This window comes from Ammospiza caudacuta, chromosome 1 (genome assembly GCF_027887145.1).
Source record: "Ammospiza caudacuta isolate bAmmCau1 chromosome 1, bAmmCau1.pri, whole genome shotgun sequence".
NCBI classification, from domain to species: Eukaryota; Metazoa; Chordata; class Aves; order Passeriformes; family Passerellidae; genus Ammospiza; species Ammospiza caudacuta.
In genome coordinates this window covers 27,835,205-27,848,259 of record NC_080593.1, presented here as the reverse complement: position 1 = coordinate 27,848,259, position 13,055 = coordinate 27,835,205, and the positions used below count along the sequence as shown (strand labels likewise).

At 34.5% G+C, this 13,055-nt stretch overlaps 1 protein-coding gene across 4 annotated transcripts in view; it reads right to left on the bottom strand.

The window, feature by feature from the left end:
* Positions 1-1,806: 1,806 nt before the first annotated feature.
* PHF14 (PHD finger protein 14) overlaps positions 1,807-13,055 on the bottom strand; it is a 161,511-nt gene continuing 150,262 nt past the window's right edge. For all 4 annotated transcript variants that reach the window (XM_058800772.1, XM_058800763.1, XM_058800779.1 and 1 more), the window contains one exon: positions 1,807-2,597. Coding sequence is in view for 3 of the 4 variants with exons in the window: in XM_058800763.1 (XP_058656746.1) it covers positions 2,523-2,597 (75 nt within the window). In the remaining variant the exon portion in view is untranslated. The remainder of the gene's footprint in view (positions 2,598-13,055) is intronic.

Genomic DNA, 13,055 nt, shown 5'->3' with positions numbered 1-13,055 from the left:
TGTAATTCATACTGGTAGCTTGAAAACTCAAGAATACACAAAAAAAATCAATTCAGCAGCAAATTTTAACGAGAACAGAATCAAAATAAACAAAGCTACCCATCTGATATAGCCTTTATCTGATCCATTTGATCTTTATCAGTTAAACACCTCTCCCCTTAAGTAAACATGTCTACAAACAAGTTATTAAAATCAGTTTCCAACATTTTTCTGGCAGGGATGAAGGTAGGACTGCATTTCAATTCAGCCAATTTGTCTCAATTTCCACCCCAGGTTTACTTATGGTAAAAGTACTGGTTATTATTTTTCAGTGAAGTTTTTCGAAATTCCCATGTTTCCATTTTGAAGTAAATAACTTGACCAAGACACAGATTATTAACACTGACTGTAAACTTCTGGTGATGTACTTTGGAGCTAGCTAAAAGTATGGCTTATGTATTTATACTTTCACATTAAATTTTTGAAGAGCTTAGGAAAGATACGGAAATAGTCCTTTAAGGCTCATCAGAGTTATGCATCAAATGGAAGCAAATAGTATCCTTCAATGTCTGACCTGTTTTTCTCACTTGGGTGTTTGAGAGCCAAGTAATGCATTTTCACACAAAACTTGAACAGCAAATAACCACCCTTGTCTTCTCCCACACCTGTACAGTCCTGGGCTGCCAGAGCTTAGACTCACAGCAAATGGACAAATGTGCTACCATGGACTGAAAGAAAATGTGATTATGTAAAGATTCAAATATTTTGCACAACTGAGGCCCTATCTCTTAATTTCAGGCCGGATAAATCCAAACATCAAGTGCATCAAGTGCAGGCTGAAAGGCCAAGGCATGTCCAGCCCGATTCATCTCAGTCAGTATCTCCCCCTGTCATTACTGCCCTTTGTGAAACCCCTATGTAAAACTTCATTCTCTTACCTTTTTTTCTAAGTTACCAGTTCTGTCCTTTGAAGTTCAGAGGCCTTTCAGCCTGTTCCACTGGACACCCTGCCCCTTCTTCAGATCCTGATGAGGACTAAGCTCTGAGAACTGTGGTTTTCTGGGTTAGCCTGAAGAAATGAAAAACATTCCCTTTGCCTTCACCTACCCGGTGATCCTTCATGCCGCTGCACAGAGAACAGGTCCTGCATGGCAAAACTCTGCTTCTGGCTTTCCTAAATCTGTCTCTTCCACTGCAGTGAAGACAAAATCATATGCCCCCCTCCTCTCTGAGATGGCTACAGTGTTTGATCTGCACCAAATGGACCAATGCTGAATTTATTTAATGTTTATTTACATGATAGCTGCATTCGTTAAAATGAGATCTAGTGTTATTAAACTCTTGTAGAGTAATTGTGATTGAAATCTGTCCATGAGCTACACACATTTGAACCTCATAAACCAGGAAAGAATTCATAAAATATTTGCTTAAGCACAGGCATGCTGTTTTTAAAATATCTGAAAATATAATTTACACAGAGAGGATAAAATTTGGGATGGACACTATTTACAATCTGATTTAGCACTCAATGCAAAAAGTAAAAGTATAGCAGAGTAGGAAAAGAAGTTAATTTTTTCAGCTGAAGATAATTTATTTCTCCCAACTATGATAAACTTCACTGAAGGGACTTCAGTCAGTGATGTTTTAAACTCAAAAGTGAGATTTTTTTTTCATTGCAATCTGTGAAGCTATCAGGCTATAAATATACCTCTGAGTTTCTTGTACATTCCCATTCAGTGACCTGCACAGGCTGAAAAGCAAAGGTAAATTGGAAAACAAAATTAGGACTATAGGAAGAAAAGTTATTTTACATGTTTATTACTCACTTGAAGGTCTAATGACACAGAAAGAAGTTATTTTATTTTGTTAGAATGAAAAGAATGGCATGAGGGAATTAGACCTGGGTAAGATGGCCTAATCAAGACAAAAAGTTGACATTCATTAAAAGACAATGATCACATGAAGATGGAAAAGGTTTACATAAGGAAAAGTATAATGCAGCAAGAAATCGATTAAAAATCACAATACAAATGCAAAAGTAATTACTTCTGAAAATGTACCATACATATCAAAAAATTCTTGCCTCTACCTACTCCTCAGAAACATTTAATCACTGATCAGGAGAAATTTCAGAACTCCTTTAGCAGAACATATTTATCTAACTTTTAAGAATCAAAGCTCTTGCTCAGAAATACCAAAATATGTCTGAGTTATAACTATCCTTTAAGGATAACACTGTTTTGCAGAGTAAAACATAAAATTGCCCTATTTGCTTAGTAAATGCTACATGTGATGAATAACCCATCAGCTTTCTATAACGTGTTCAAAAAGCTTTCAGAATTTTATTGGTAAAGTACTCAGTTCTAATAATTCAGTTTTTAATGTAATCAAGAATATCACCAGGAGCTACTTAATTAATTCCCCAGTGCACCATGAATTTAATTTTCAATGACTTTATTGAGAACTTTTTTCTTAATTTTACAATGAGAAACTATAACCACTGTTACACAACTTGCAAATATTTCAAACCAGACAGCAATCTCCTATTTTTTTGATTTCTTCTGTTCCAAATTCAGCTCCTGAGATGGATTTTCTGCTTCAGCTTCATTTTCTTCTTCCTGTAAAAGAAAATGAAAACCTGAACATTAATCAATTTATTGAAAAAGTGTACTTTTTTTGCTTATGCAGATGTATGGAATTTGGTACAGTCTTTTGCCTGACTAATGAGCATAAAAATAAGCAGAAAGTCCTTTATTCAAGTGATTGATTTTGCTCAAGTGTTGAAATAAAAATGATACAAAATTTAAACAAACCTAATTGCCTACATTTATATCAGAAAAAAAATTTAATGAGTAAATATTCTGCTGACCATTTTACTGGACAGTTACATAAAGAAATTATAAATCACACACAGATGACAATATATTCAAACATCTACAGCAGGAAGTATTACACACCTTTCCTTTGTTCTTGACCAGAGGTTCCCACTAAATAAGTTTTGAATGCAAGAACTTTCATCATTGTACTAAAAATTACTTTTGAAAAGCATCTGCCATTGAAAAATGTTTCATTTTTTTGCGACCAGATATGTTTACTTCACCATTTGATAAAAGACAATAAATTTAACTTCAGAGACACTTTATGTGCTGCAGCATCGTATTTTTGTCCCATCTAGCATATTTTCTTGACAGGTCTGCCAATTTTCCAATTACTTGTACCACCATATGTTATCTGAAGATCAGTCAGGTCTAAAATAGGAAACATGAGCATGTCAGGCAGCAGCATGCTTACAATATTCTACAGCTTCAGCCCCAAGAGTAAGGCTCATAATTCACTATGGGTTCCTCTGGATCTCACTGAAAAAATGAAGTAACATCATAATGCCTGTTTCCATAGGAATGGATCCTATTTTGTGTCCAGTACAAAATCATGACCTCCAAAGTAAAAATTATGGAAGAGTGAGAAAACTGTTTTGTAAGACAACTTGCAATTCATCACATCATGAACAGTCCTTATCACAATTTCAGAGTATGACCAGTTTTCTAGTCTGCATTTTAATTCCACTTACAGAGAATCTTCCACATTCCAATAACACCAAAAAGAAATGAACAGACATTTTGGAATGAAGAAGCATCCTGGCTGCTGTAACAGTACTCATCACAAACCAACAGCTGAGAAAAAGGAAACACCAGGGACATTTAGGTGAGACCCTGTAACCTGAGGTGTATTTTCCTGATTTAAAAGAACATTTTCATTCTTGTAGGAAAATAACTTTATCCTTTTGCATCCTAGCCCTTCTTTCACCATCAAAGCATGCTTTGTAACAATAAGTATAATATTTAGAGGTAGAAAATATATAGGAAGACTACATCGGAAGCACAAAATAGAATGGCAGTAGAAAATTTCATTTAAAAATGTGATCTGTTATGTAATAAAATGGGAAAGCTAGTTGTTCTGTTCAAGTAGCAGATACTCCAAGCCATCCCACCTCTGAATTCTGCCCCTTTAGGAGTCTGCCTAGGCACTGAGAAATCTTTACATAACTGACCTCTAAAAGCTTTTTTTCTTTTCTTTCTGGACTGTCATCTCTTCAGTTACCTTTAAAACAAGTAGTGCTCCCTGTGGCTCTTCTCATTTAGCTGAGAAAACAAGTCTGTGCATGTGTGTGAAAACAAACACTGAAGATTTGTTGAAATTAGAAGTGTAGAATATATTAAAGAGAGTGCAATGTATAGTATCCATACAGAGGTCAAACTTCAAATGAAAACACGCAGGGCAGAATCAGAAACAGCAAAGGAGTAGAATGTACCAAGCTTACTGCTTACAGGTTTCAAAAGAGTACTGTGGAATGAAAAAACACTCACAGAAGCTTTTGCCTGCTATGGAAAACCAGCCAGGTTATTTAATGAAGAACATGTTACTAAAAGAACAGCAAATCTGCATGTTTCTGAAGGTCCCTACCTACAGCAGTTGTATTCCAGGTGACCTCAGAGCCAATTAATCCACCTTCCTAGCACTCAACTTGACATTATTCTGATGCCCTGACTTGTGCTCCCTCATACAGGAATATAAACCCTACAATATCATTCTTTCCCAGAACTCTCCACATACTGCTTAAGGCTTCCTCTCCTCACGGATGGAGCATGCAGCAATTTCAGAGACAACAGGGCCATACCTTCACTGAGGACTACAAGAGGGTTAAGGCACATTAGGCTCAATACTGAATATTGGCTTCCTGACTTTTTCGATGGCAAAGAAGTTTTTTATCCAATGAATGAGGCTTTTTTTAGAGAATCTTCTGCCTTTGTGTAAATTTGAAATGTTTAATTCTGTGCTCAAAAGGTCATGCTTGCACTCTGGCAGAATTCCCAGGTTACAGAGCAGCTGCAGTGATCAGTGTATTCTGAGATGCAGAAATGATGGCTCTTGGTGATGGCAGCTCCAGAATTTGCTTAGGTTGAATACTCCAGATGGAAGCATCAACTTTGGAATATTTTGCAGAACTAATACTTTTCCTTTATTGATTTCCTGTTACTTCAAACAAGTAAAACATATTCAAACAGGTAAAATCTACCAGTAGAACATAAATTTGACTTATGTGGGCAGATTCCATTGCACAAGTCATCCAGATGCCTGGCTGATTTTTTTAATTTATTGGGTTTTTTGCATTTTTATGCCTGAAAACTGTCTGACTAGCATTGCACTGAACCAGGCTCCATATAAAACATCATAACTTTGTACAAGGTTTTTCACTCCATCTTGTTTTCCAAGAACAGAAACACACCTCATTTGGAGACAAAAGTTTGGTATCTCTGAACACAGGGATTGCTGTGCAAAGCTCAGAGTAGTGATGTTTGATCTTTCTCATAACATGACGTAGTAAGGGGAGAAAACATTTTCTTTGTTAGACACGCCCTGAGCCAGATCAGTTCCCAGGCTGTGCACTGGCACATGAACAACAGTGCCAGCAAAAACAAGATGGCAGAAAGGACTTTTGGGGAAAACTGGAAATTATGAACCACCAGCTTTGGCATTCATGCAGCTTTCTGCCAGAAAAGAAGTGACAGCAGAGGCCTCAGAATGGCAATGTCAGAATAATTTGGGACATGAACCTCTACAAATTATAAGAAGTGTTCTATTACTGCCAGTATGCTTGAGGAAGATCTGAACTGACAATTTTGGGCACATATTAACCATACCACAAGATGTGAAAACCCACTATTATTTCAGTTTGCTGACAATGCAAGATTTCTATGAAATGCTTTATCTATTTTATAGTAGCCCAAGAGGCAGCCTGATGATTGCACAAAGAATAATGAAATGGTTGGAGTTTCCAATGTCATTAATAATGTTTGAATTTTCATCTACATAGCCTATATAGCCTAATTATCAAGAAATTATGCAAAACAGACTGCAGATTAAATATATTTAATATATTTGTTTTAGTAATTACCACCTATCATTATCATTATAATGCTTTTAATTCTGATGAATAGCAAAGGAAAACCTTCTATTTTTATGTTATCTGTTAAAAACCAGTCCATGATGGCAGTGTGCAAAGTTTCTATTACTAGCAGCTACACAGCAGACAAAATACTGAATTCTGGTTTCTGCCCACAGAAATTCAGTTCACATTATTTTTATTAATACCTCACATCTCTTTTTATATTATTATTTATTTTTCTTCCAGCCACTTATGACTCTTACAGCTAGTGCTTTCTGCTCTAAAAATCCTAAAATCAAAGCAGCTTTTTCTGGCAGATGTCACAAGTCAAGCTTTTAAAGTAGTTCTCACTGTCGGATGCCAAAAATCAAACTTATCTCAGTATCTTGTGACTACAGAAAACCATAGTTTTCAAATATTATATAGTGAATACACTCACCAAAAAGATGCCTCTGCACAGATCTGATGACTGGAATAGCCAAGGGATGTGAATCCCTCAAGACTGTACTACCTACTCCTAATGAAAAAGCCCAAAGATTATTTTAATATTGAAATGAATGAAGTTTACTAGTCTGGAATTGATGTTATTACAGACCTATAAAAGCAACAGGGATAAGGAAAAGTACAAAGTGCTGCTAAACCCAACACTTTGCACTGAAATGCCAGCTCAGGAGCTCCTCAAGCCACTGGACAGCTCATCTGCATCCTGATGACATTGGTGGAGAGAGGGACGTTCCACATTAGTTTTCTTACATCCTTTGCCCTGGAATCCCATCCTTGTTTTCTCTGATGGAAACAAGGTACTGGATTAAAGAGTCCTTTGGGTGCTCTGTAGGTGTTTTCAAATGTCCTATGAACATCTCTTCTTTTTTAGTCCATACTTGGTAGCTGAGCATTTAAGAGTCACAGGAACAGAATGGGACCAGGAATTTAGAAACGAGAGACTAAAATCTGCCTCATAATTAAATGTTTGTTCTATTGAAGTATTAATTACTCAATAGCTTTGCTGAAGTTAATGAGAGCACTTCGATATTTAGATATCTTTAGGTGACAAAAACCAAAGGTAAGAGTCTGATTTTTAAATTCTATTTCTAAAGTTTTGAGCTGACAGTTGAGAAAGACTGTGATACAATTTCATCTCCTTTGAAAGCATTTTTAAGGACAACCACATTATTCTCTGACCAAAGAATAGTGGATCTGAGACAGAAAGTTAATTTTGTAGTAATTATTCCAGAATATTCCCCTGTAGAAAAATTCTGGAATGAAAAAAGAAAAGAAAGAAAAAAACCCCTAGAAATAGGGGTTTGAGTATCCCTTTTGCTTTTTACCCCCTCCAATCAATTTCCTTCAAAATGTCTGAGAATTTATTTTTCCTCCATTAGTTAACAAAATGAAATCTGGAAAATGACAGTGAATTAGACAATTCTTAACTCTACAGGAAATCTGACACTCTTCTGCAAATAGAACAGATCACACCTTAATTAACTGTGCCAGGGCATGCATCAATTCCCAGTTCTGTTCATTGCACCACAACTGTAATATCTGGAGTTGCATTACAATGTTGACTATTTTGCCAACTGTAATCGATATTCTAAACTTAATAAACACCTATACATTAAGGATTATGTAAAGAATCATCTGAATAATAAGAAAGTATGCAAAACACAAAAATGCCTTGCTATAAGGAGGAATGACTAAAGAGTTGTCTCTGCTAGTACATAATCTAGAAATAGCATCTCAAAAGCACCCAGGGCCAAATTCTAATACCAGTACTTTCTAAAATATCTTCACCCAAAAGACTGTAATATAACTAACAGACTAAATTATTAAGGATCCCCAGCTGGCATTTCATCTCCTGCCTCACAGAATCTAGCTAGGAAAAAACCACTTGGAAGTAGGTAAAAATACTTTAATACTCTTAAAAATAGATCAGGACAGAAAAAAATTTATTAAATACTAGAGCTTTTGTTTGTGTTGTGCTTTGAAAGTCTAGCTTCCAAAGTCACAGGCCAAATTTGGAAGAAAACGAGTGTCAGGGAAAAACTGGGAGCTAAGATAGTGTCTCTGTTAAATCACCAAAAGGAAAGTATCCAGCAGTAAAATTCAAAAGTTATTTTAATTCCAAAGCCTATGTTATCTTCTTCAATAGTATTACTGACAACCCTTGTAATGAACAATGGTGCAAAAAAAGAGTACAAATGGAACAGTTCTTTACTAATGGATATTAGTAGCAAATATAAATTTCTTGTGATAGATGACAGTTTTCTGTAACCACAGCTCTGCAGTGATAAGGCAGCTGTTTGCTTCCCAAGAAAAGGAGACCCTTGCTACATGGATCATTTTCATAGTGACAGCCTTGACAAGTTTGACATTTGCTTCATGAAGAATTCTAAAGCAGCCATCAAGAAAATGCCCCCTTTGGGACCACTGGATATCTGACAGTTGTACCTTTAAATGCGCATTGCCATTAATTCTTACTGTCAGAGCCCACCAAAGTCCTACAGCACAATCTCTGCTGATCAGTACACTATAAAACGGAGGCTATGAAGGGACTAGCCATTACAATGTAAGCAAACATGACATCAATTAACTGGAAGCAGCTCTCCACCCCACTTTGTTGAGTGAAAAGAGCAATGCTGCAGTTTCCTTACCAAGCAGTGCCAGCTGCTGAGCTCTAGGTGGCAATGCAAGACCAGCAGAACTACTTTTACACTAAAGCTCCTCTTTAAGAAGCTACAAGCAGCTGCATGTTTATCACAAACTCTTTCCTTTAACTCACACTGCTAGAAGAACTTTCAAAGTCTTTTGGAAATGTTTGTCAGTGTTCTGTATTTTCTACTTCCTTGTTGCTAATTCTGATTATACAGATAAATGTACCATCGCAAGAGCCCTTACAGTTAAATTTCATTTAACGCTTAGTACAGAAGTGGAATTTCATGCCAGATTTCAAATCTTCCATCTGTTCCTCTCCTTTTTAGGAGGCAACCATTCCACTGAGTGGTCCCTTTGGCTGACTGCCACTACAGTTGGGATCCTCTTCAGGGCAGGTGGTGCTTGAAACCCAACCATTGTTTTACAAGTTCAGCTGGTTCTCCTTGAAGAAAGTACAGGAAAATGTTTCCTCTTTAAGAATTTGAGTCTCTAAAGGTTCAGATTTATGAACATTCGACTGAACCTATAAATGCTTAGATATCACAAACCTGCAACATCAACTAAGAAAGAGATGAAAAGCAGGTACAATCCTTTAACAGGATTGTACCATGCCCATGTGGGACCAGTCTTCTTAATTTCCACTCCAGAGTGAGAGGGCACTCTAGTTTTTAAATCTGACACTGTCATGAATAAGATAATTTCTAAGGGAAATTTGTCCTTCAATTATAATAATGGCATCTATGCATATATAAACACATACACGGACAGCAAAATAGCACTACTTACGTAGCAACATAATAATTATTCTTATGTATTGTAAATTTTAAAGAGAAAGTTCTAATATATATATATATATATACACACTATATATATATGTATATTAGTATAATATATATAATATAATTTATATAGTATATATAATTATATATACTATATATAGTGCATATAATATAGATACTATATATACTATATTCTGCAATACTACTACAGAATAATATTTCATAGCCTAGAAATGCATATTATAATGAAGATAATTTTAAATATTTATGGTTATACTCTCACCATATTTACACTATATATTTACTAAATTATAAGAAAAAACCTTATTCATGTTTGTATTCTTTATACTAAGAAATAAAATGGCTTCCTCTTACAATAGTTACATGAGAACAAAAGGTGCTCTAGCCAACAATAAGGAATTAATAGCTCTATTTCTTAGTACTATTTAATGGAAAAAAAAAACAACTAAGAAGCACAAGTTTAATTTTTAAGAGATCAATTGTTAGGCTATACATGTATCTTGGTAGGTACTAAATGGCAGCTGAAGATTTTTTCATGCTTTAACTGTTTGCTCAAATAAGTTTGTGAAATATAATCTGCATATTATATATATAAAACTATAGCCCGTTATCAGAAGGTCTGAATGTTCTTTGTTCCAAAAATGATTAACATTAAATGGAAAAGTATTAACATACTTCAATATAAAAACTGAATTATACAAAAATGCTTCTGGAAGGTACTGTCAAGCCAGGCTGCCTAAAGTTGAAGGCAGCTGAAAGACATCACTGTAAACATCACTGAAGGACACATTTATAACACAAAAAGACAGCACTACCATATGAAAGGAATAAATTTATCTCAGTAACAGAGAAAATACAGACCCTAATGAAAATGTTTTAGGAAAAATGAGTGCATTGCATGCTTCTGACCAAAATTAATTAGAGTTTTAATGTTTTACATTGCCTCCATAATTCTTTAAATGGTGCATTTATTTCATAGTAATAAACATTCGGTTCATTAAGTAAAGTTCAAAATCTGTGTTACTCGCTACATTTAACAACCTTTGGCCCTCTTCTTCTGTATTTCTTGATTCAGGTTTCCAAAGCATTGAATAAGCAATTGAGGAACACAATTAAATTTCATGACTCTGCATATTTAGGATTCTTATTTCATCGAAGACAAAGGGCAATTAATCTACCATTCTGTACTGAATTTCAACTTTAGTGAGCCATGATAGATATTGAAATGAACTTACAGGAAATGCTTAATTAAATTACTGTAAAAAGCATAACTAAAGTTTTTTCCTTCTATATGACAAAAGAAAATGCACATTTAATTGGAAAAACATACTGCAGTATTATAAATTTAATAACTTGGGAATTCATGAAAATATTGCTATAATGTGACAGATAAAAATTCAGAAAGCTTTTTTTCTTCTTATTTCATCGGAACATTTCACCTGATTACAGCCATGAAATTCTGTTCAGGTTCAAGGCATAAAAGCTGGAACTTTCAATGGAGTTAATATGATGACATTGCCTTCACTTTGTCATTTATTTTGCAAAATGTGATATAAGTAAATGTTGTAGAAATGACTTTATATTTGCTGTAATACTTAACTCCTATATTTAGTCACAATTCATGAAGTTGTCAACAAGACAGATAGAAATGAATACAGCTGTAGAAGTAGATGAAGGCTAGACTGTGAGAGCACACAGAATCTGTGCTACTGCTGAAGCATTTAAAAAGACTTTTGCCTAAAAAAAAACAAGCAACAAAACCCCTCAAAATTTCTTTCAGCAGGTCCCCCAAATACATACTGCTATTTAAATTTGGAATTCAACAACTATAACTAAACAAATGTTTCATTTATTTCAACAACTTTAATTAATTAAAATCCCCAAAAGTGCATTTCAGGACCAGATCTGTAGCATCGTATTAGCAGTCCCTTCCATCTCTCATGGAAGATCTACTCTTTTCCTACTGTCCTCATTCATTTAATCTGAATTAACACAAGCATCACAGACCTACCCAGAAGGCAAAATCATTACTTTCCAAGATGTACAAACACAGTTTAATTTGACTATATAGAATCATAGAATTATTCCTTTCATCCATTTGGCCACAGACTTGAAACCTAACAAGACAATAAATCTATGGTTTTAAAGGTTGGACTTCAGTTGGTTTGATGACAAAGGAAGTGTTGTAGGTTTGTTTTTATATTTTGACTTTATTGCTCTATTTGAAGGATCCTGTTCAGAGCCTATAATCATGCCTAAACAGTCCTGTTTCACACAATAGTTCAGATCAGTTGCCTTAGAAGCATCAAGAGTATATTGGTAAAAAACACATAGTCAATTTGGAAACAAAGTTGTAACATTTCATATACCAAGGTTTTAACAGTTTCAGACTGATGAGTACAAATAAATAAATAATAAACAATAAAATAAATACGAACATAACTTTTATTATAAAATTATATAATTTATATATAATTTAATATATAATAATAAATTATAAATATTATATATGACTATTATAATAAATAATAATATAATATTTAATTATATTATTTATATATAAAATATAAATAATAAAAAAAATAAAAGAAAGAAAGAAAGAAAGAAAGAAAGAAAGAAAGAAAGAAAGAAAGAAAGAAAGAAAGAAAAAGTATCAGATTTAACAGCAGATCTCCTTAAACTCCTTTCCTCTTTGCATTTCCAAGTGAGGACTGAAAGCCAAATGTTATTTAATTCAGTGGGTATACTGAGGAATGTTTTGGTAATTTGTTATGATAGTGATGTTGCTTCACTGTAATTTTTTGAAGTCAGAATCAAATGAAATTCTTTCAACTACAAATAAGGTGATGTCCAACCATTTAAGGTTTCAAACATCATCAAAAGGAACTTTACCAAAAAAATGCCCTGTAAAAGCAGCATCTGCCTTCAAACATACTCTGAAATCCCTCCAAAACCTTACAACACATGGTTATAACTTAATATCTAACAATATTTATACACTTCATGGAAAAAAACATAGCTGCCTTTCAGAAAATTAGAATCAAATTGACAGACCTCATCGTGGTGCTGGTAGTCGCTGCAAACAGGGCTTCTTATATGTTCATTGTGCATTGCTTTCTGATAAATTTGTAAGTCACTGTTTCACTAAACCACATCAAAGTCATCTTTTGGTTTGTCAACAGCTTGCTTTCCATCTCTGCCTACCCTCCAACAAATCACACAAAACACTCTTAGAAGAGGGGGAGAAAAAATACTTTGATGTGATTCAATTACTGAAAAGCTATATTCCAAAAGATTCCCAAAGCTAGGGAAATTTGGCTATAACTAATTAGTGTTTTGCATATTTATGAGAGAAGAGCTCATTATAGAGCTTACATTATAAATTGTTGTTTATGTACTTTTTCCTTGACAGTCTGAAGTCACTTAATATCATTCACTGAAACTCCTTTTGAAGCTCACTAAACTCTATGCCTCAGAAGGCTTTTTGTCTCCCATTACATGATATCACAGTGTTTCCAAGACATAATATTCTTCACCATATATTCTTAAACATTAAGGGGCACAACTTGCAATCATACATGCATTGTTACATTTAACCCATCTGATTACTGAGTGGAACACTACCACTGACTAGGGCTACGTATGAGCTACACTGTAGAAAAATGCTTCTCTGGAGTGGA